This window comes from Lolium perenne, chromosome 5 (genome assembly GCF_019359855.2).
Source record: "Lolium perenne isolate Kyuss_39 chromosome 5, Kyuss_2.0, whole genome shotgun sequence".
In the NCBI taxonomy this organism is placed as follows: domain Eukaryota; kingdom Viridiplantae; phylum Streptophyta; class Magnoliopsida; order Poales; family Poaceae; genus Lolium; species Lolium perenne.
Genome location: NC_067248.2, coordinates 133,314,295 through 133,338,518, shown reverse-complemented (window position 1 = coordinate 133,338,518; position 24,224 = coordinate 133,314,295). Strand labels below are relative to the sequence as shown.

Genomic DNA, 24,224 nt, shown 5'->3' with positions numbered 1-24,224 from the left:
TCGATCACTGAAGTCATCGTTGAATATGTGGGAGCCATTATGGATCTCCAGATCCCGCTATTGGTTATTGGTCGGAGAGAGTACTCAACCATGTCCGCATAGTTCGCGAACCGTAGGGTGACACACTTAAAGTTTGATGTTGAAATGGTAGAACTTGAATATGGAATGGAGTTCGAAGTTTTGTTCGAAGTCCCGGATGAGATCCCGGACATCACGAGGAGTTCCGAAATGGTCCGGAGAATAAGATTCATATATAGGAAGTCATATTACAAGTTTGGAAATGATCCGGTGCATTTATGGCAGGTTCTAGAAGGTCTAGAAAAGTCCGGAAGAAAGGCACTATGGAAGGTGGAGTCCCGGAGGGACTCCACAAGCTTGGCCGGCCAAACCCTAAGGGAGGAGTCCCAGGTGGGCTCCACCTGAGGTGGCCGGCCACACCACCTAAGGAAAAGGTGGGAGTCCCACCTTGGGTAGGACTCCCTCCTTGAGTAGGTTTCCCACCTTTGGGAAGTTTTGGTGTTGGGGTCTTATTCGAAGACTTGGACTACAACTCTTGCGGCTTCCACCTATATAATGAGGGGCATAGGAGAGGGGGCTGACCACCACAAGCCCATAGCTTGGCCGCACCCCTAGGTGGCCGGCCACCCCCTCTCCCAAACCCTAGCCGCCCCCTCTCTCCTCCTCTTCTCCCGCACGCTTAGCGAAGCTCCGCCGGAGATCTCCACCGCCACCGCCACCACGCCGTCGTGCTGCCGGATTCAAGGAGGAGCTACTACTTCCGCTGCCCGCTGGAACAGGGAGAAGGACGTCGTCTTCATCAACACCGAACGTGTGACCGAGTACGGAGGTGTTGCCCGATCGTGGCACCGTGATCAAGATCTTCTACGCGCTTTTGCAAGCGGCAAGTGATCGTCTACCGCAGCAATAAGAGCCTACTCTTATAGGCTTTGGAAATCTTCAAGGGTTAGTCTTGATCATCCCCTCGTTGCTCCCGTCTTCTAGATTGCATCTTGGCTTGGATTGCGTTCTCGCGGTAGGAAATTTTTTGTTTTCTATGCAACGAATCCCTACACATGTATCAATGTTTCGGTTAATACAATTATAGCATGGTATGCAAAATTTTTATCATAAACACAAAGATATATAATAACCACTTTATTATTGCCTCTTGGGCATATCTCCAACATATCTTTCACCCAAGACACTTTTAACTCTAAGTACACTTAATCTTAGGTCTAATTACAATTATCGTTAACTTCCCACTCGGTCATCCATCCTCACACTACTCCAATCTCCGCACGCTTAATTTCTTGGTTTCATTCGGATGAGCTTCCATTAAATAATTCACACCTTGCTGATAATAATAGCATATCAACCCTATTAACCCTTGGACCGTGATGTTACACCTCTTTATTTTTGAATTCCAAACAATTACCTAAGTAAACAACAATGAATATATAAGTAATAATAATATTTAATTCAAATAACAATAAAATGATTTTATTATTTGGTCTTTTTTATTTAATATGGAATAATTAATATCTTTAAATCGGAAAATCGAAATTCCACAAATAATATGTCTAAATCGATCAGAAAAATTAGAGGAATCTAAATATAACATCCATATCATCTTTTGAACCAAAAATTAGAGGAATCCAAATATGACGTCTAGTTTGCCATCTAGCCAAAATGCCCCCCTCCCGGGAGATGCGGAATGTCCATACCGTGCTGCCTGGTGCACCATTCTCCAACACGCTAAACGGATAAAAATTAGCAAATAAAGTGATATGTTATAGAACTAAAAACATTTTCCCGGAATTTATTGAGCGATGAAAAGTGTACCCCTAGTTCAAATCCGGTCAGTTTCCAGCGGATTCGACGGGACACCGCAAGAAGCCACAATGATTCTCAGATATCTAGCGCGCACATATGGCATGTGATATATGGTGCGGAGGTGGTGTCCGACCACTACGCAGAGGTGTCGCACAATACTAAAATACGCCCCATGTAGCTGCTTCACAAAAAAAAATGTTTTGGCACCTCGAAAATGAAAAAATCATCGCCCATGTGTCGGATTGGAAATCCACTCTCGGGGCCTTGCTTCCCATCCCAGGGAGGCAGGGACCAAACACGTGACAAGTATGGCCTCGTACGGACAAACTATGCGGTGTCACGGGCCGTTTCCTACTTATTTTCTATAAAAGCCATAGAACTCCAGACGTGATAGCCCTATTTGCGAAGGGTTTTCCAAAATAATTGCCGTATCCCAGTTCCGACACATAAAATGACGCCATGCGAAGCCGCGGGATTTTCTGACTTCGTTTAAATTGCTATCTGGCCAAAACGGGCCCCTAGGAGATGTGGTTTGGCCGTACCGGACGCGCTGGTGCAACCGTTCACCATCGCGTTAAACGGAAAATAGCACATAAAATGTTGTGTCGTAGACCTAAATACATTTTTCTCGAAATTTATTGAGCGACGGAAAGTGTACCTCTAGTTCAAATCCGGTCAGTTTCCAACGGATTCAGTAGGACACCATAGGAAACCATAGGGATTCCCAAATAGCTAGCGCGCACATATGGCATGTGATATGTGGTGTGTAGGCGGTGTCCTAGCACTACACGAAGGTCTCGCGCAATGCTAAAATGCGCCCCATGTAGCTTTTTCACAAAAAAATCCGTTTTGGCACCCCGAAAATGAAAAAACTATCGCCCATGGGTCGGATTGGAAATCCGCTTCCGGGGCCTTGCTTCCCATCCCAGAGACCACGCACGTGCCAAATATGGCCTAGTTCCAACAAACTATGCAGTGTCACGGGCCGTTTTCTTCTCATTTCCCCTAAAAGGCATAGAACTTCGGACGTGATAGCACTATTTGTGAAGGGTTTTCCAAAATAATTGCCGTATGCCAATTCCGACTTTTGGAGTGGTTACTAGGACACATAAAATAACACCATGCGGCTCCGCGGGATTTTCTGACTTCATTTAAATTGCCATCTGGCCAAAATGGGCCTCCGCGGAGATGCAGTATGGTCGTACCAGGCGCGCTGGTGCACCCGTTCACCATCGCGCTAAAAGGAAAAAAAATTAGCACATAAAGTGATGTTTCGTAGACCTAAAAACATTTTTCCCAAAATTTATTGAGCGACGGAAAGTGTAACCCTAGATTAAATCCGTAAAGTTTCCAGCGGATTCGACGGGACACCGCAGATTCCTAGATAGCTAGCACGCACATATGGCATATGATAGTTGGTACGGATGCGGTCTCCTACCACTACATGGAGGTCTCGCACAATACTAAAATGCGCCTCATGTAGCTGCTTCACAAAAAAACGGTTTTGGCACCCCGAAAATGAAAAAATCATCGCATGTGGGTCGGATTGAAAATCCACGTCTAGAGCCTTGCTTCCCATCACAGGGCCCACACACGTGCTAAATATGGCCTCGTTCAGTCGAACTATGTGGTGTCATAGGGGACATGGTGATTCTGCTCCCGAGCTCATTTGCTATCTTTATCTGGACCGTACAGAAATCTTGTGATCTGTGTCACTCTTCTTATTTTATTGGTGCACGTCTTATCAATAAATGGTGATATTGCATGGTCTTCGTCGTGTACGGTGGGCCCAAACCTAACAGCCGTCGCTGCTGGGGTAGACAAAAGATGACGGCGTGTATAGTGGACAACCTGTACTGCAGGAACATAACGTCTATTTTTTATGGACCTCGGTGCGGAAAGCAGCTGCATGAACATGTGGTTAGTTTGCTTTTGCAGATACTTGTATCAACAATGCCGGGGAGGATAGTTCTTGAGACCGGTTTATATTCTTCATACTAGCAATGAAACCAACAATGCAAATACACATATATCTACTAACGCTGATAAGCATGATCCTAAAGAAGGAAAATGCAGGCTTACATAAATACACCAGTTCATCTCAACAATTGGAATTGTCATCAACAAGAATTTTTACATCAATACAAATGAAAAAAGCTGAATATTGGTATAGTCGCAGAGCATGAACGATGATTTGCACCCTTATTAAAAATGAGTTTTGCTAAATCATCAGCAACTAATTACTCGTCAAAAGAAAGTTAGTGAAATACACATCAAATGTTCATTCTTTCCCAAGCAGCTTCAGAGTTGATTCTATATTGAACCAAAGGGGCAATTACCAATACTGTCACCAACAGATTAACAAAGGCTAATCTAGCAATTACAGATGCACAATCAGGAGTCGAGCACCTTGTTGGCTTGTTACTGCAGGGGCCGATGCAAGATGTGGATGTTTGGTCTGGGGTCTGGATGAACTGCAGAATGGGGAGCTGCCACCGTGAGCTGCAGGGAGCAGGGTGGGGAGCAGCCACCGTGAGCTGCGGGGAGCAGGGCGGGGAACGGCAACCATGGGCTGCGGGGAGCAGCCGGGGGAGTGGCCACCACGGGCTGCCCGACGGCGAGCAGTTGGCTATCACTGGAGCCTGGAGGTGCCGCAACGGAGAGCCGCTGGCCCGCTGCGCTACTGGCGCGTCGAGCTGACCCAGCAACACTCTCGACTGCCACCTGCCACTAGAGATGCAGAGCAAAAAAAAGAAAGCTCAAGGAAGAAGATGGGTGGTGCCGTGGTGGTAGAGAATGAATCTGGAACCCAGGTGTAGATGCTCTTGATTTAATAAAAAATTCGAAACAAATAGCAAAAAAAATTTAAAAAATCTGAATTTTTTGGAAAATGAACATGAACACTTGTTCTAACTTTACACCAAAAATCTCCAGAAAAAGACTTACGTAGTGATCTGTGCAAAAAAGACAAATTGAAGTGATGTAAGAAACAAATCTAGACGTTCTAAACAGCACCGTATTTTAGCTTTTTTGCACAAACCACTATAGATGTCTTTTCTCGGAAATTTTTGGTGTGAAGTTAGAACACTTGTTCATGTTCATTGTCCAAAAATATTAGATTTTTTAAAATTATTTTACTATTTGTTTTGATTTTTTTATTAAACCAGGAGCATCTACACCCCAGTTCAGATTTGGTTTTTCGTCTGGATAGAAGCAATAATAAAGCAAGACACTTCGGCCGATGAGCGGCAAAGACGGCACAGGACGGTGCCGCTACCGGCCTAGTCCGTGCGTCGAACTGTGCCAGTAGAACAAAACGTCATCCATCGCATTAATTCGTGGCACATGTGTGGGCCATGTTAGCTGCAATTATTGTACTGGAAATTAGCATACGGCATGGAATACAACGATGGTCCCCAATCCCAGCGTGACACATAGCGAGAGCATGTGTGCTCGGGATCAAAAGCGAATTTTCCGTGTCATAGGCCGTTTCTTACTTATTTCCTCTAAAAGCCATAGAACTCCGGACTTTATAGCTCTGTTCGTGGAGGGTTTTCCAAAATAATTGTCGTATCCGAATTCCAACTTTTGGAGTGGTTACTAGGATACATAAAATAACTCCTTGCGGCTTCGTAGGATTTTCTGACTTTGTTTAAATTGCCATCTGACGAAAATGGGAACCCGAGGACATATAAGAAAGTATTTGAATTGTTACTATGTTAACATGGTACTGATTCAAATATGCATGATTTTGACATAAACGGATAGAGGATGTTTTTCTGAATATTTTGATAGCTTATACGCATTTTTCTGACATCATATGAATTAGTTATGTTTTTTACAAAATTAGACAAATTTGAAGGATGGCCTCTTTCGAGGGTGGCCGTCGGCGTAGCCCTGTCTACGCCTAGGGCCAAAGGTATGCCGAAGGTGCCCTCGGAGTAGATCTCGCAAAAAACGGCAACGCTACACCGAAGGTCTTTTTGGCAGGCTGGTCTAGCCGGGCCATACGCCGACGGTCCCGACTTTTGGCCCTTAGAGTATAAAAAGCCGTGCCATTTCATGTAGTGCCAGTATCATTAGATTCATCATAAATATCATTTTATATTTTTTTTATTTAGCATCTCAGATATCAATATTATTCTATTAATTTGGTCACAAGTCTGAATTTTCAAAAGCAAATACACGTTGTAAGGGAGAGTAGTGTGCCAGAAGACACATTTCTCGAAGGATGGTGAATGTGCTTATCTTCTCGGGGTCGCTTTCAGCTTAATTTTTATAAGCCACAAGTTTCATAACTTTCTGCATCAGAACAGAGAAGTGAATACTTTCTGGTAAGCATTTCCTAGCACCTCCCAGTTCAACACGCTGAGCAATTTTCTCACGCAAAGAAACAAGTGTCATCACAGCATCACAAAGAGTAGAAGCTTAGATTTGATTTACCAGAGGAAGATCCATGGCCGAAATACTAGGATCTGCAGTTGCAGGCGAGTCTGTAAGCAGGATTTTCGATATCCTATCGGGTAACACTAGAGACCATGGGAGCCCAGAAGACAACGCTGAGAGACTGGAGTTTGCAGTGCTGAAGATCCACAGCGTTGTTGCCGTCTCTGAAGATTGGCTGATACTCCACCAGCCATTGATCAACTGGAGGGCGAGATTAAAGCGTGTAGCCAAGGAAGGCGATGACATCTTGCGCGCTCACAGGAGGAGATCCTCGGATCGAAGGCAGAACGAGGGAGCTGCAAGGCAACAGGCTGCTTCTGTTCGTAAGCGGATCACCCGAGCGGCGACGCGCTTCTTGCCTTTTCGCCGCGGGAAGGAGGAAGACGGTCCGAGCGACGCGACGGTGCGGAGGTTCGAGAGGCTGGCACACGTCGCCGATGAGTTCTTCCGGTACGTCCAGTTTGGAGGCCGTCCGAGGAGCCTGATGGTGTCCTTCAAAGTTCCCGTGGAGCCACTGATTGCAGGAAAGACACTTGAGTTCTCCCATCGGATGGGCACCCGGGATACCATCCTCTTGCTTCATCCATGCGATGGCGAAGCCGGCGGGCCGAAGGAGATTGTTCTGTTCCTCTCCTACGACGACACTACGGTGTGGGAGAAGAATTTGAAACTCTTTGTGGTGTTCCAGCTGCTTGAGAACATCGACATCTTGGACATCATCATGTCTGCCTTGCAGCTCTTGCCTCCCCAATTTGTTGCTGCCTGTGTGACCACAAGGGATTTAGTCAAAGAGGTGCTACCACCGCAGGAAACGAGCTATTTCGAAGCATCGTCTGTGCCAAGGCGGTGCGCCTCCATGGCATGGTGGTGTCACCGTGATTCCACGGACAGGAGATGCCCTGCTGGTGACGGTATGCGGCTGCCGTTGCCTATAGTTCGAGTCGACGCCGTGTACTTCGCCATGCCGCAGAAGGACTCGTCAGACACATCTGCGAGCGACGGCCTGCCTCTCAGATTGGTATGTCATATCACTCCCTACCTTGTGCCCGAGAGGTACTCCGAGAACTACGAGCAGATCGGGCAAGAAAGGCTACAGGAGCTAGAGCTGTTTCCAGAAGTGACGGCCCAAGGAACGCCTGCATGCACAGGGAACTGGTGGTGTCCTCGTGCATCCACGTTTTTGTCGGTGGAACCAGAGCTTTCGGTGCCGCCGCCGAAGCTGGAGCAGTTGTTCCTGATGGAGAACTCCTGTAGAGCGGTGGAGTTCTCGCAGCAGTAGCAGAAGCAATGTGCGGTATATTTCCCGATCTTAGATGTACAGTAAGTTATTCATTTTAGGCCTGTTATTACTCAATTCAATCATGGATGCTACACTGCCGGTTCTACGTTTGCAAATAAGGAAATATGTGCTGAATTTATTTCGTAATAGAAAAATGCACAAATAATCACGTTGTTATCTCCTTTCGCGGAGAGGAAGGAAGCGTCTTGCATATCTTCTAGGCATGGTGTGGATGCTTAATACAAGTGGGCGTTTTACCACCAAATCCATTTACTGTTTGTTGGAAAAGGATTGTGTTTGGTTCTAATAATAAATGGATCTGGGATGCAAAGTTACCTCTTAAGATTAATTTTTTTCTCAGAATGTTATTCTTACTAGCACTGGTGGAAAAAGGGGCTTTGGTTGCGGTTCGCAACTGCCATTAGTCGCGGTTGCGCAACCGCGACCAAAGTAGCGCGACTAAAGGCCCCCCCCTTTAGTCGCGGTTCCTTACGAACCGCGACTAAAGGCCCGTCCACGTGGGCCGCAGGCGAGCGCCAGGGCGGAGGACCTTTAGTCGCGGTTCTTCTGGCCAACCGCGACTAAAGGCCTCCGCAGGGTTTAGGGTTTAGCCCCCCTCCCCCTAAATCTGGTTTCTTTTTAATTTGTATTATTTTATTTCTTTTGGGTTTTAATTTTGAAGGAGTTTCACATATTCTACGGTACTACATACATGCATATGAATGTACAATTTCAAACAAATTTGAAATTAGAACCAAAAAGAATTCAAGAGGAATATACAATATATATTCAATATCGGATGACCATATACAATATATATTCAATATCGGATGACCATATACAATTTTGAACAAGTTAGTTACAAATTCTGGTGCATATAAAGTTCTACGTCATCGTAATGGTGTTCTCCTCTAGGATCGATGACTTCCCTCGCCAACCATCCAGCTAGTTCCTCTTGAAGTGGTCGGAAGCGAGCTTACGGACTAAGCGTCTTCCGGAGGTTATTCCTCGTGATGTTGTTCTCACACTTCTGGTCCCGCTCATGGCAGTCGCTCCGGATCCTCTCCCCACCCTAGTACCCACATAGATTGGTCCCCGGTGGCTGAATATTCCCAGTCGTCCGCACTGCCATTTTAAAATGTAGCTCTTTTTTGAATTCACCGACCTTGGTATCTACGAACCGTCTCCAAACCCTACGAGGCAAAGAAAATTAAATAAACAAGAGAGTTATTAATTAGTTACTTGATATTAGGAAATGATGAACGAAATAGGCCGATCGATATAGAGCGCAAATGAATGAAAATAATTACTTTTGCATCATTTTTCTCATGTCGGCCCAAAGCGCCGGATCCATATTCAGAGAGTCGTGGACGAGAACTGAGGAGGTCTGAACTTGAATTACCATAAGAATCCAAAGTGGAACCTGCGGACACGATACATGCACAGTCATGCATAACTCATCGATTAGCCACATACCATGCATGGAGTAAACAAAAGAGAATGTGCTCAAGACAGAAACACTCACCCAAAATGGTAAGGAAATAGAATATCAACTTTTCTGTTGCTGTTTTCTAATAAACCGCCACAGGTCATCCTCCACGTCGGCGGGGTGGTGTTCTAACACATGTGAATTAACGATGTGTGGGTCAATGAACCCAACATCATGGATGTTCCTTATTCGCATTTCCCGCTTCTTCATTCTGCATAATAGCGTACACAACAAGATAGTTAGGACAATATATATATATAGTGCAGGCAATGAACGAGATGGGGTAGAAATTAATAAATCACTTACAGAACGTAGCAACTGATGATAGATTTGTCGAGGTCGCGCAGATTGAGCAGCTGGAACAATTCACTCAGATGAATTTGTACCCAGTAATGTTTGAAGTGATGCTCATATCTAACTTCCGCATAGATATAGTCTTTGGCGTTTTTATGTTTTATGTAACCCTTGTACCAATTTAGCAGACCTTTCATTTGTCGAGGTAGATCCTCTTCCTGCGCAGGCTCGACGAGAGGGCCATTCTTCACATATGTAAATACTACGTCCTTCATTGGCGCCTCATCAAGGCCTAGCAGTGCACGAAGAGTGATACCTAAGTCGGCCGCTTGTTCTCTGGCACTCGTTACAGTCAATCCATGTGCTGCCGCAGCTGCTATGATATCGGGGGCATCCGGATCGGCGGCTTGCACTATGAGCGGGGCGATCGATTGTTTACTTTGTTCCCCGAGCTGGGCAACTTCTTTCCCCCTTTCTAAGTTTTTCTCGGCCTCCTCCAAGGCTTTCTTCTCCGCCAACTCTTGGTTCCTCTTGAACGCGAGTGCTTGCCTACGAAGTTCACGTAAATAGTCGTCAGGCAGATTCTTCGCGGCTTGGGACGGTGTGTTCAAAAATGACTTAGCCCACTGCTTTTGCTTGTCAGAATATACTGGCTTGGGCTCGCCCTCTCTTTTCTTCTTGCACTCCTCCTTCCATTTCTCATGCTGAGCAGCCACGGCCGCTGCATTTTCCTCGACACTAAGTTCCCAAGGCCTCGGGATGAGAGGCTTCAGTGATGGCTCTGGTATCTTTGTGGTTCTAGGTACATAAGGGTCCGGGTTAATAACCCAGGACTGCTTCTGCTTCTTCGCCGGAGGTGGATTGGGGGGCGGTGTCTGCTGATCACCCGCCGGACGAGGACTGGGGGGCGGCGTCTGCTTACCCGCCGGAGGTGAATTGGGGGGCGGCGTCGGCTGACGTGAAGGAGGTGTAGGTGAAGCACCACCACCACCACCGCCACCGCCACCGTCACCGCCACCGCCACCGACACCGCCACCGCCACCACCACCACCGTACGGGGGTGGACTTGTTGGCGCCTCGCCTGGAAACTTGATAAATTTCTTCTGCCATAGAATGAACTGGCGCTTGACATCTCCAAGTCTTTTCACCCCTTCAGGTGTAGCAATGTCAATGTCCAGGTCCTCAAACCCTTGGACTATCTCCTCCACCGTCACACGAGCATAGCCATCTTGAATGGGGTTGTTGTGGTGGAGTGCTCCAGGTGGCAAAGCACTGCCGATGGCTACCTTCATGGACATGTTCCCGATAGGATAATACAGAAGACATGCTTTCATCTCCTTTATATCGTCCACGGGGTAGCGAGGAGGCTCCGGTGCAGTAATTTCGACCACCAGAGGCTCCGGTGCAGTAATTTCGATCGTCGGTGCACCAGCCGGTGAGGCCTCCGTGGAAGCCACGCTGCTTCTTCTCCGGTGCTGGCTTCCGAGATCCATTGGATGATCTTCATGCTGCGCCCGAGCTGCATCTCTTTCGGCGACTAGTACACTCACGGTTTTCTTCATCACATCCATTTCCGTTACCAACTTCGCCACAACATCTGCATCCCGATCCATCTTTCTCTTACGGCTTCTGTAACCGTACGGGTCATCGTTCTGGGGGAACCCTACTTTCCACGGAATGGGCCCCATGCCTCGTACACGTCCTCCGTGTTCAGGATTCCCGAGGGCTTTTGTCAGGGCGTCGTTCTCTCTGTTGAACTTGATCCTCCCCTTTTGAGCTTCCCTCATTGCCTCAATAAGCTTTTGGGTGGGTGTAATTATTTTGCCCTGATAAACACACTCCCCTGTCTCCGGGTTCAGCGTTCCCCCATGCCCGTACCATCAGCTTTTGGCCCTTGGGTCCCATCCCTCCGTAGCTGGAGGGATTCGTCGCGCCCGCAGCTCGTTCTCCATCTTCTCCCACTTAGGCTGCCAAAAGCGATACCCTCCTGGCCCCATAATATGATTGTACTCCTTCTTGGCCGCATTCTCCTTATTTTTTTCGATATTTCAAGGAACTGCTCCGATTTCTTTTGCTTCACAAATTCTGGCCAATCATGTTGCAGTTTCTCATATTGTCCTGTGAAATCCGGAGTCTTGCCCGGCTTGACAAAGTCATGGGCTAGATTTTGCTTGTATTTCCGAATGCGTTGGCCATCCTAGAAAGAGCGAACTGTTTGACTAGCTTGCACCTCTCCTTGTTTTCCTGAATCTTGTTACCCGCCTCATCGTATCTGCGGTATTCCGGAGGTAGAACGAAATGTTCCATAAGCTTCTTGAAGCAATCTTTTTTTGTTCTCTTATCGACAAAAGTGAAACCAAGACGTGCCTTCTTTGGCTCATTCCACTCCTGGACGGTGATCGAGACGTTGTCTCTAACAACGGCTCCGCATTGGCTGACAAACTTGGTGGCGTTCTTGCTGGGCTCCAGCGGCCTGCCGGTTTGTTCATCGACAACATCGATGGTGCATGTTTCGTTTGGTTTCATCGTCTTGGTTGCGCCACGCTTTGACGACGTACTCGATTTTTTCGACGATCCGGCCGAGGGCTAAAATAAGAAAGAGAGTCGCGCGCGTTAGTACACACACATTTATTCAAATCAGTTAGTTTGTATCACCAGACGCTCAATATGTATATATATATACCTCGGCGCCGGAGGTGGTTGCTACTTCCAATTGAAGATCGTCGTTTATCGACGTTTCTTCGGCATCATCTTGCTGACGGCGCCCTTCATCTTCACCCTCAAGGTTCAGATAAGAAGAGATATCATCTTCTTCTTCTCCGGTCGGCACATATGGAATATCGCCTTTTATGATGCCGAACATATGGTCTTCAGCGTCCGGATCATAGTTGTCTAGAATCGGGTCAGCTCTATCGTCCGCCATATGTCAGTCCTGAAAACATGTAGTCAAAACAAATTAATTGTGTATATGCCAGCATTATCATATCTCTTCTACATATAAAGAGAGAGGGCGACGAGGGAGGCGAGAGGGGGGACGCAGTGATCGCGTGACCGAGAGAACGGTGGTGGTGGCGAAAGAGGGGACGCAATGACCGCGTGACCGAGAGACCGGTGGTGGTGGCGAAAGGGGACGCAGTGACCGCGTGACCGAGAGACTGGTGTGGCGATGACCGAGAGGGCGGTGGCGGTGCCGAGGACACATAACCCTCGCCGCCCCCTCTCGATCCCAAATAAAATTTTGTTAAGTTAAAATTTTACTTAACAAAATTTAGACTTAATGATCAAAATTTTGTTAAATTTTGTTACATATTACATATTTGTTAAATTTTGTTAAGTCAAAATTTTGTTAGTGTACAAATTTTTAGTTAAGTTAAAAAAACAAATTTTAGTAAAATTTTTAGTGATCAAAATTCTGTAACTTAACAAAATTTAGACTTAATGATTAAAATTTTAACTTAAGAAAACTTAATGATCAAATTTTAACTTAAGAAAACTTAATGATCAAAATTCTGTAACTTAAGAAAACTTAATGATCAAATTTTAAATGATCAAATTTTAGTAAAATTTTAGTTACATTATACTATTACATGTGTAAATTTTTGTTAAATTTTGTTACATATTACATATTTGTTAAATTTTGTTAAGTCAAAATTTTGTTAGTGCACAAATTTTTAGTTAAGTTAAAAAAACAAAAACAAAAACAAAAAAAACAGAGAGAGGCAGGGGCGCCGGCCGTGTGTAGGCGCTCCCCGCGCCCTCTCTCTCTCTCTCCCGGGCGGCGGCGGCGGCGGGCAAGCGGCGGCGCTGCGAGAGTGGGGGCGCGCGGTGGCGCCGGCAAGCATACACAGCGCGCGGCGCCTCTCTGCTGGGACGCCGGCGAGCGGCGCAGCGGCGCGCGCGGTTGTTGGCGTCGGGGCGGCGAGACGTACGGCGGCGAGCGGCGCGGTGTTGTTCGGCGGCTCGGGCGCGGCGACGGCGGCGTGAGGAGCGACGTACGGCGACGGCGGCGTGAGGCGACGGCGACGGCGGCGTGGCTTCGGCAGATCGGGAGTTCGTCGTTCGCGCGGAGAAGAAGATGAAGTGGCGCTCGCGCGGCGCGCGTATTTATAATAACACCCCTTTAGTCGCGGTTGGGGAGGCGGCCCGCGACTAAAGGGTACTGCTAATCGCGGTTGGCCACACCAACCGCGACTAAAGGGTATTTTCGCCGGGTTTTCGTTTCCCGCGGAAAAATACCCTTTAGTCGCGGGTGGCGAGGCCAACCGCGACTAAAGGTATTTTTTGAAATTACTTTTCTTTTTCAAATTACTTTTCTTTTTCGAATTACTTTTCTTTTTCAAATTACAAATAATATATCAAAAAGTAAAGAAAAATAAAACTAATTCATTTCAAAATCTGAAAAATACATATAATATATGAAAAAATTCAGAAAAATAAAACTAATTCATTTCTAAATCTTAAAAATACAAATAATATATCAAAAAAATCAGAAAAATAAAACTAATTCATTTCAATATGTTAAAAATACAAATAATATATCAAAAAATTAAGAAAAATAAATCTAATTCATTTCAAAATCTGAAAAATACATATAATATATCAATAAATTCAGAAAAATAAAACTAATTCAATTCAAAATCTTAAAAATACAAATATTATATCAAAAAATTCAGAAAATTAAAACTAATTCATTTCTAAATGCTAAAAATACAAATAATGTATGAAAAAATTCAGGAAAATAAAACTAATTCATTTCAATATGTTAAAAATACAAATAATATATCAAAAAATTAAGAAAAATAAAACTAATTCAATTCAAAATGTTTAAAATACATATAATATATCAAAAAATTCATAAAAATAAAACTAATTCAATTCAAAATTTTAAAAATACAAATTATCAAAAATTCATAAAAATAAAACTAATTCAATTCAAAAGTTCGTTGGCCCCCTCTTCCCGCCTCTTTCCGCCGACCCCCTCTTCCCTCCTCGTCTTCCCGCCATTTCTTCCCTGTCTTCCCGCCTCTTTCTTCCCGCCAATTGTTTCCCGCCAATTTCTTCCGGCCTCTTTCTTCCCGCCAATTTTTTCCCGCCAATTTCTTCCCGCCACTTTCTCCCCGCCTCTTTCTTCCCGCCTCCTGTCTTCCCGCTCCCATTTTTCCCGCCATTTGTCACTACATATAGGTAGCCCGGCTTGGCCAGCATTATCACATCTCTACAATCTCTCATCACTCTCTCATGGCTTCCACCGCACCCACTCTAACCTACCAGCAGGTGGAGGAGCTTTGCGCCTCGACCTACCCTTGCCCTCCGGGCTACCGCGTCCCTGCCGGCTGGAGCCTAAGCGCCGGCGGCGTGCCGGTCCCTCCCGTCCCTCAGGGTCCTGCGCGCCGGCGGCCATCACGAACCACTACTACCTCGACCTCACGCCGGAGCAGCGGATGAATCCCCGCCGGCATCCCGATAACCAGCATAATTGGGACGCCTTCTTCATCAATCGGCGTGAGAGGGCGCTCGCCGTATGAGGAGGACGGTCTCGCCTCCCGGAAACTTCCACGAGGCCGGCCGTCGGCTATGGTGGTACGGCCGGACTCTGCAGAGCGTCATGGACTACATCACGGCCGGCGATATCCCCCGCTGCGCTACCCTCAATTCGAGCCACGAGCGCCGCCCGACGACAGCGACGACAGCAGCGACGACGACGCCGGCAACTTAGAAGGCGACGACTACCAGTACAACGGCGGCGGCTATGAAGACTACGAGTATGCATATTATACGCCTAGGCAGGAGTATGACTAAATCACTCCAAAATTCATGTATGCAGGAGTATGACTTAGTCACTCCAAATTTCCTATATGCAGGAGTATGACTTAGTCACTCCAAATTTCATGTATGCAGGAGTATGACTTAGTCACTCCAAATTTCATGTATCATCAGTGCTATCTCGAGTCAATTGAATCATTCGAAAATGGACACCAAACACATCACGGGTAATATAATTCACATGATTCATTCAACAAAGTTTGGTACAATAAATTATTACACATCATTTCTTCCCTTGTGTCCCTGCTTGCTTACGATTGTGCCGTATCCACGGAGCATCCTCATCATTTAACTTAATGCTTGGGTCGGTGTTCACTTTGAAGGGCGGAATTTCAGCAAACATATTATAATCTTCTGACATGTCTGTCTTGTCCTCCACTCCCACGATGTTTCTTTTCCCTGAAAGAACAATGTGGCGCTTTGGATCATCGCATGATGTACTGATCGTTTTCTTATCTTTCCGTTTCCTCGGTTTGCTACTCATGTCCTTCACATAGAAAACCTGAGCGACATCTTTCGCTAGGACGAATGGTTCGTCAAGATAACCAAGATTGTTGAAATCCACCATTGTCATTCCGTATTGCTGGTCCACCTTTACCCCACCTCCTGTTAGCTTGAACCATTTGCACCGGAACAAAGGGACCCTAAAGGAGGGTCCATAGTCAAGTTCCCATATCTCCTCTATGTAACCATAATATGTGACCTTTTGCCCATTCTCGGTTGCTGCATCAAAGCGGACACCACTGTTTTGGTTGGTGCTCTTTTTATCTTGGGCGATCGTGTAAAATGTATTCCCATTTATCTCGTACCCTTGGAAAGTCGTTATAGTCGAAGATGGTGTCTTGGCCAACATGTACAGCTGATCTACAACCTTATTGTCACTCATTAAATGTTTTCTCAACCAACTGCCGAAAGTCTCCATGTGGGCCTTCCTAATCCAGGATTCAGGCTTCCCAGGGTTGTCCGAGCGTAAAATATTCTTGTGTTTCTCAAAGTACGGAGCCACCAAGCTGGAATTGGTCAGAACTGTGTGGTGTGCTTCACTCAGAGAATGGCCGTCCATACATATCATTGATTTCCTTCCGATCGTGCCTTTTCCACTTAGTCTCCCCTCGTGCCGCGATTGAGGAAGACCAATCGGCTTAAGGTCAGGAACAAAGTCAACACAAAACTCAATTACCTCCTCATTTCCATAGCCCTTGGCGATGCTTCCTTCTGGCCTAGCACGGTTACGAACATATTTCTTTAATACTCCCATGAACCTCTCGAAGGGGAACATATTGTGTAGAAATACAGGACCGAGAATGGAAATCTCATCGACTAGGTGAACCAGGAGGTGCGTCATAATATTGAAGAAGGATGGCGGGAACACCAACTCGAAACTGACAAGACATTGGATCACATCGTTCTGTAACCGTGGTAGAACTTCTGGATTGATTACCTTCTGAGAGATTGCATTGAGGAATGCACATAGCTTCACAATGGCTACTCGAACATTTTCCGGCAGGAGCCCCCTCAAAGCAATCGGAAGCAATTGCGTCATAATCACGTGGCAGTCGTGAGACTTCAGGTTTTGGAACTTTTTCTCCGCCATGTTGATTATTCCCTTTATATTGGACGAGAATCCTGACGGGACCTTCATACTGCTCAGGCATTCAAAAAAGATGACCTTCTCTTCTTTGGTCAGAGCGTAGTTGGCACGACCTTGAAACCGTTCCGGATGCCGGTCATCAGGGTCTTTCAAACTTTGCTGGTCCTGCCGTGCTTCCTTTGTATCATTTGACTTCCCATACACGCCCAAGAAGCTTAGGATGTTCACGCAAATATTCTTCGTAACGTGCATCACGTCGATTGCAGAGCGGACTTCTAGGACTTTCCAATATTCTAGCTCCCAGAATATAGATTTCTTCTTCCACATGGCTACGTGCCCGTCAGCTCCCTTCGAACCGATTGTCCGCCAGACCCTTTCCAAAGATGACTTTCAAATCCTTGACCATATCAAATACCTCAGCACCAGTGTGTTCCGCAGGCTTCGGCCGGTGATCTGCCTTGCCGTTGTAATGCTTGCCTTTCTTTCTTACTGGATGACCTTTCGGAAGAAATCGACGATGCCCAAGGTACACGTTCTTCTTACAATTTGGCAAATGTACACTTTCAGTCTCATGTAAGCAGTGCGTGCATGCATTGTATCCCTTATTTGACAGTCCCGAAAGGTTACTAAGAGCAGGCCAATCGTTGATGGTTACGAAAAGCAACGCTCGTAGGTCAAATTCCTCTTCTTTGTGCTCATCCCACACACGGACACCAGGTCTGCCCCACAGCTGTAAAAGTTCATCAACTAATGGCCTTAGGTACACATCGATGTCGTTGCCGGGTTGCTTCGGACCTTGGATGAGCACTGGCATCATAATGAACTTCCGCTTCATGCACAACCAAGGAGGAAGGTTGTAGATGCATAGAGTCACGGGCCAGGTACTATGGCTGGAGCTCTGCTCGCCAAAAGGATTCATGCCATCCGTACTTAGACCAAATCTTATGTTCCTTGCGTCAGCTGCAAAATCTTTGAACTCTCTGTCGATCTTTCTCCATTGCGTTCCATCTGCGGGGTGTCTCAACTCCCCGTCCGACTTACGGTCCTCTTTGTGCCATCGCAACAACTTGGCATGCTCTTTGTTCCTGAACAGACGTTTTAATCGTGGTATTATAGGAGCATACCACATCACCTTGGCGGGAACCCTCTTCCTGGGTTTCTGGCCCTCAACATCGTCACCAGGGTCATCGCCTCTGATCTTATAACGCAATGCAGTGCATACCGGGCATTCATTCAAATTCTCGTATTCACCGCGGTAGAGGATGCGATCGTTGATGCATGCATGTATCTTCGTAACCTCTAAACCTAGAGGGCGGACAACCTTCTTTGCTTCGTACGTAGTGGCGGGCAACTCGTTATTCTTTGGAAACATATTCTTCAACATTTTCAGCAAGTTTTCAAATGCCGAGTCAGCTACACCTGCCTGTGCCTTCCATCTCAGCAAATCCAGTGTGCAGCCCAGCTTTTTCAGACCATCATCGCATCCGGGGTACAGCGCCTTCCTGTGATCCTCTAACATGCGATCCAAATTCTCCCTCTCTTTTTCAGTTTCGCAGCGTCTCCGTGCATCAGCAATGGTCCGACCAAGATCATCAACGGGATCATCACGTGCCTCTTCTTCACCTTCCCCTTCACCTTCCCCTTCACCTTCAGCATCCTCCATGAAAGTATCACCGAAATGAGCAAGATAGCTTTCATCGATGAAATCATCCCCTTCTTCATCTTCTTCCATTATAACCCCTCTTTCTCCATGCTTGGTCCAACAATTATAGCTTGGCATGAAACCGTGCCGAAGCAGGTGCATGTGAACATCTCTTGAGGAAGAGTAACCCTTCTGATTCTTACAATTAACACATGGACAGATAACAAAACCCCCCTGCTTGTTCGCATTAGCCACTACGAGGAAATCTTTCAAACCCGCACTGAACTCGCCGGAGAGTCGGTTACCGTACATCCATTGTCGATTCATCTGCATTATTATAATATAAAATATATAATTAACCATCATGCATTTGTTAAACTAACTAGCTACAAACAATATAAATTAAACAATGAACTACACACACATGCACATTTTATCAACGACACATCAAAGGTTCAAGTTGCTAACCGCGATCGAGGAGGAAAAAATAAATGAGAAAGCTCAAGTGTGGCTCCAACACTTCATATCATGTTTGTTTCATGCTCTTGGGGCATTTCATCAAACACCTTATGTGCATAAGAGGAACCAAAAGCAAACCTAACACCCACTTGTGAAGCTTGTGAAGAGAATGGCACCAAATGGCTAAGTGTTGGCTGCTGGATGGGTATATATAGGGGAGGGGCTTTAGTCCCGGTTGGCCTGGCCAACCGCGACTAAAGGCCTTCGGGCACCTTTAGTCGCGGTTGGCCTGGCCAACCGCGACTAAAGACCCCCACGTGCACCGGCTGGCCACCGAGCGCCCTGGGCCCAGGCCTTTGGTCGCGGTTCGCCTCCCGAACCGCGACTAAAGGTACCATTAGTCGCGGTTCCTGCAGCTTCGCGACTTATGGGGCTCACCCGAAGCCTGTTTTTCCACCAGTGTAGAGATAATCTCAAGAAAAGGAATTGGCCTGGTTCACCCATCTGTTCTTTTTTGCAATGAACATGAGTCTTTGAAACACCTATTCTTTGGCTGTTCGCATACTGAAGTAATATGGGGTGTGGTCGGGTCTGTTTTAAATGCTCATGGTTGTCCCAAAACTCTCTGGCAACCCGGTTGCATGTTTTCTTCCCTCATGGGGAAAAATATCATAGGCTTGTTGGCAGCGTTTTGCTAGGCAGTTTGGAATATAAGGAACCAGATCACCTTCTAGAAAAACTGTGAGGTCCCCTGTGGTAACTATTTTTTGCATGTGTTCGTTTCTCCATTTTTGGGCAGGTTTGTACAATGCTATTTTTTTCGATAAAGGGAATATATTAATATCAAAGTACAATGCTATGTAGGCGGGGGAGTTCAGGGGCGGCGCGGATCAGCTAATGGGAAGGGTGTCCGACCTGGCGTGTTTCATGGAAAATGCTGCTTCTAATGCATCAGCTGCACCAACACCTGATAGGTTGATGATCACGGAGGACTGATCCATTGGTTGCAAGATGCATTAGGATTTGTTCGCTTTTGGCTGTGTGAGGGTTAGCTTGTTGGCTGTGGTGATGTAATGAACTTTCTCTCCTGTTGTGTGTTTCGAACCCTTCTGTAGCTAGGGGTAGGTTTTTTGCCTCGTTGTGTGGCTTTCGATGCCGAGGCCATACAGCGGGTTTTCCTACCAAAAAACTGCATGTTCATTCCCTTTTCTTTGTTTCCTTTTTAATTGTTGTCGCATCAAAAACAAGAACCTTGTATTTCTGTTGAGAAATTAATGGAAAGGGGAGTGATTCCAGGTTGAACAAAATATCTTCTAGGCATAGTTGCTTGACTAGGGGAGGCTTCCTGTGGTGGCGCCTCAAGTCGACAACGATGTTGTTCATAGGTCTGGGAGGATAGAGAAGCATTCGGAGAGACATGACAATAGTGGGAGGAGATAAGAGGCTGATAATGGGCCCAACATGTCATGGCACTAAGAGACCGTTAACCTGTGCTTTGTATTTTTGCACAAGTAATTGCGGCAACATATGGTGATATGTGAAAAAACAAAGCATTGTTGTGATTCTATACAGATCCGCTATAATAAGTGGAGTTATGTGCAATTTTCTTCATGTATTAGGTACTTGTCAGGTAATACATATATATGAGCTGAACTTATAATCTTCATTTTTATTTAATATCTGGGCGGTGCTTACATTATTTGTTACAGAAGTATGCAAGGTGAAACCTTTAGGGTCACCTAAACATTCTTAGTCGTGTGAAATTTTCATGATAGGCTGAACCTATCACCTTCATTTTGTTAGGTTTTGTTTATTAATATGATAAAAGAGACTGTTTCCGTCATTTTGATGTAGAGACTGGGTGTTTTCAACTTCCTTTCCGAAAAAGTTGTTTAGAAATAATATCATTCTTAATAATAGAAAGTTTCTCACATTTGCAGGTAATTTTCAGTGCACACTTGCTTCTTTCATCCTTTATTCTCTACAGATAGGGCCACCACATCTTAGCTATGGCAGTGTGCTCATGTTTGGAGGAGGTGAACCTATAACCTTTCACTAGTAGAAAAAGGGCCTTTAGTCCCGATTCATAAGGGGCTTTAATCCCGGATGTGCAACCGGGATTAAATAAGCGGGACTAAAGCCCCCCTACTTAGTCCCGGTTGCTTACGAACTGGGAGTAAAGGTCCATTCACGTGGGCTACAGACGTGCATCGGGGCGAAGTAAAGGTCCCGGTTGCTTACGAACTGGGAGTAAAGGTCCATTCACGTGGGCTACGTAGTCCCGGTTGATCTGACCAAACGGGACTAAAGGGCTCTGCAGGTTTAGAGTTTAAATCCTAAATATGGTTTTATTTTGTTGTGTTTCCATTTCTTTTATATTTTATTGTGTTTTATTTTAATTTCAAAAAAGTTTCATTTCACATATTCTACGCTAGTATATACACATTACACGTTGATGCATATGAATATACAATTTCAAACAAGTTTGAAATTTCAAACAAGAAGAATTCAAGATAGGAATATATAATATTCAATGTCTTGTGACAATATATATAATTTCAAACAAGTTTCCATATACAACTATTAATTAAATTAAAGGTATTAGAAGTTCTTCGTCCTCGAAATAGTGTTGTCCATTAGGATGGAGGACCTCCCTTATCAGAAATCCTGCAAATTCCTCTTGAATTGGTCGGAAGCGAGCTTCTGGATTAAGGCCCAGTTCTTTTGGAGCTTTTAGGCAGCTTAATGGTGGAAAGAAGCTTAAGCCAAAAAGAACTGGATTTTAAGCCATTGTGGGCAACAGCCGGCTTCCGTCATTCACGTGTAGTGGGGAAAAGCCAGGGTACCCCAGCTTCCCGCAGCTTCCCGAGTTGCAGCGAAGCGGTATGTACCGTTGCCCCTGTTGTTTACAGTATTTTACAAGCAAATGCCACCGCGTTGGATTATTGTTGACCACAATTTCACCGACCCGCAGGCCGCACGGACCATCTGCCCACACACAGCAAAAGTCCCATTTTTCTTTTCCTCTCTCCACAGTCTGTTCCTCCAAGGCGCTAGGGTTCCTCCAGGCCCGCCGCCAGGCCCGCCACCGACCGGTCCGGCCGCCGCTCGCCCGCCTCCTGCCCCCCGACGCCCGCCCGCCTCCCGGCCCCGTCGCCCGCCCTCATCCATCCATGGAGGAGGTCTAGCCCGGAGCCACCCCCGCGCATCGTCGTCCCCATCGAGCGGAGGGAGCTCGAGCTCGGACGCGGGGCTCCTTCATCTGCTCTTGCCGTCGAACGGCAGGGCCTCGCCTGACCATCTCGCGTCCCTGCTCCAGCGCGACTCCCTCTTCTGGCCATCTGACCACCGAAGGTATCTGGCTCTCTCTTTTCCCTGTGTCTGCACCTCTGTTTCATGAAAATAGTTCGCTATATATCTCTCCATTTGCCTAGTACCTTACATGTAAAATTGTGTTATTCGTATAAACAGTAGATGGATACAGAGATAGCAGCTAAATCTGGGAAATCTGTGAAATCTGGGAAATCTGGGAAGGCTGTTTGGGATGCATTTGCGGCTGAAGTTTTTCTTGATGTGTGTATTGAGGAAGTGTTAGCGCGCAACCGCCATCAAGGTTATTTGAATCCAACTGGGTATAAAAATTTGGTAACGAAGTTCAATGAACGCACTAAAAGAAATTATGTGCGCAAGCAATTCAAGAATAGGTGGGAGACACTGAAAAAAGATTACATGTTCAGAATGGAGGAGGTCTGTGTTCTACCCATTGCTTGATCTTTTGGTTGGGAGGTACGGTCTTACCTCAACTTGCAACATGTCCTCAAAAGAAGCACTGGCACTTTTTTTATGGACTATTGGGACATGTCAAACAACTGATAATGTTGCTGATCGATTTGAACATAGTCGGTCTACCATTAGCAAAAAGTTTTATGAGGTTCTTGACTGTGTAGACCGCATGGCTGGTGATTATATTAGGCCAAAGGATAGAAATTTCACTGAAGTGCATCCGAAAATGCAAACTGCAAGATTTTGGCCTCATTTCAAGGATGCCATTGGTGCTATAGACGGAACTCATATTAAAGTGATTGTGCCCAAAGAACTTGAGATACAACACATGAACAGGAAAGGTTATACAAGTCAAAATGTGATGGCAATTTGTGATTTTGATTTGAGGTTCACTTTTGTTGTTCCCGGATGGCCCGGATCAGTTCATGACACACGTGTATGGTCTGATGCTCAAGTGTCATATCCCCACTATCCTCACCCTCCAGCAGGTAATATTTTGTGTGCACATTTTCTATTTTAATTCTTGCCTCATGATTAATATATTTGTTAATTCCTATTTCATATCATTGTAGGAAAGTATTATCTTGTGGACTCGGGATATCCAAATAGAATAGGCTACCTAGCACCATACAAAACTACTCGGTACCATGTGCCTGACTTCCAGAATAACCCTCCAAGGGGAAGAGAGGAGTCATTCAACCATAAGCATTCAGCAGCGCGAAACTCCATCGAACGAGGATTTTGTTGTCTCAAGATGAAATGGGGTATTCTTCAAGGCATACCTCGTAGGAAACCCGTGCGCCAAAAGATGATAATAACTGCTTGCATGTGTCTACATAATTACATTCGCGATAGCAACCTCAGTGATCAACATTTCGACATGTTTGATACTGGGGGTATGTTCATGAGGAGAGTGCTTCATATCCTAGTGCTCCACCTGAAGATGATGGTACCTACATGAAAGGGATCCATGACGACATTGCGAAGAGTGTGTTTCCTTAGATCCAACGACCACCTATTTGAGTTGTAATAATTTGCACTTTATGAAGAAAAAAATGACCTCCTATTTTTATTGTATTATTTAACACTTTCCGATGTTTGGAAAATTATTTTGTGATCACTTACGCAAAAAATGGTACAAAACAGTTTGTCAAATCACAAATTCATTCCCAGGGCATTGCAGACTTTTCATCGTATAACTCAGACAATAAGCTAAGACAGAAGAAGCCCAAAAGAACTGGACTGCAGTTTCTCAGGGGCTTAATCTCACAACTGTTTCTCTGGACAGCTGCAGCCAGAGGGGCTTATGCACAAGCCGCAGCTGAAAAGAACTGGGCCTAAGCTTCTTCCGCAAGTCATACACCCGCAAGTTGATATCTTTAGCCCTCCGCTCAGATGTGTATGTTCGGATGAACTCACAAACGTAGTATCCACATAGGTTGGTCCCCTTTGGCTGCTTTGGAACACTAGCTAACCTCCTAAATGTTAGGACCTCTTTGAATTCACCGGTTACATTCTTTATGAACCGTTTCCAAACCCGGCAGGGCAAAGAAAATGAACAAGAGAGTTATTAATTACTTGATAT

General features: G+C 45.7%; 1 protein-coding gene and 1 long non-coding RNA gene across 3 annotated transcripts; both read left to right on the top strand.

Annotated features, from left to right (window-relative positions):
* Positions 1-6,154: 6,154 nt before the first annotated feature.
* LOC127299937 (uncharacterized) lies at positions 6,155-20,163 on the top strand. 2 transcript variants are annotated; one of them, XM_051329997.1, is made up of 2 exons: positions 6,155-7,573; positions 19,721-20,163. In XM_051329997.1, exon 1 carries the CDS (start codon positions 6,290-6,292, stop codon positions 7,556-7,558), a length of 1,269 nt encoding a protein of 422 aa, XP_051185957.1. In that variant the 5' UTR covers positions 6,155-6,289; the 3' UTR covers positions 7,559-7,573; positions 19,721-20,163. The 2 variants fall into 2 exon arrangements, with proteins under 2 accessions (XP_051185957.1, XP_051185958.1); XM_051329998.1 differs by having other exon boundaries at positions 6,155-7,599.
* Positions 20,164-21,854: 1,691 nt separating this feature from the next.
* On the top strand, positions 21,855-23,724 carry LOC127299935 (uncharacterized). The gene is made up of 3 exons (XR_011745993.1): positions 21,855-22,210; positions 22,328-23,127; positions 23,212-23,724. It is a non-coding gene; the product is annotated as an uncharacterized lncRNA (long non-coding RNA).
* Positions 23,725-24,224: the final 500 nt, after the last annotated feature.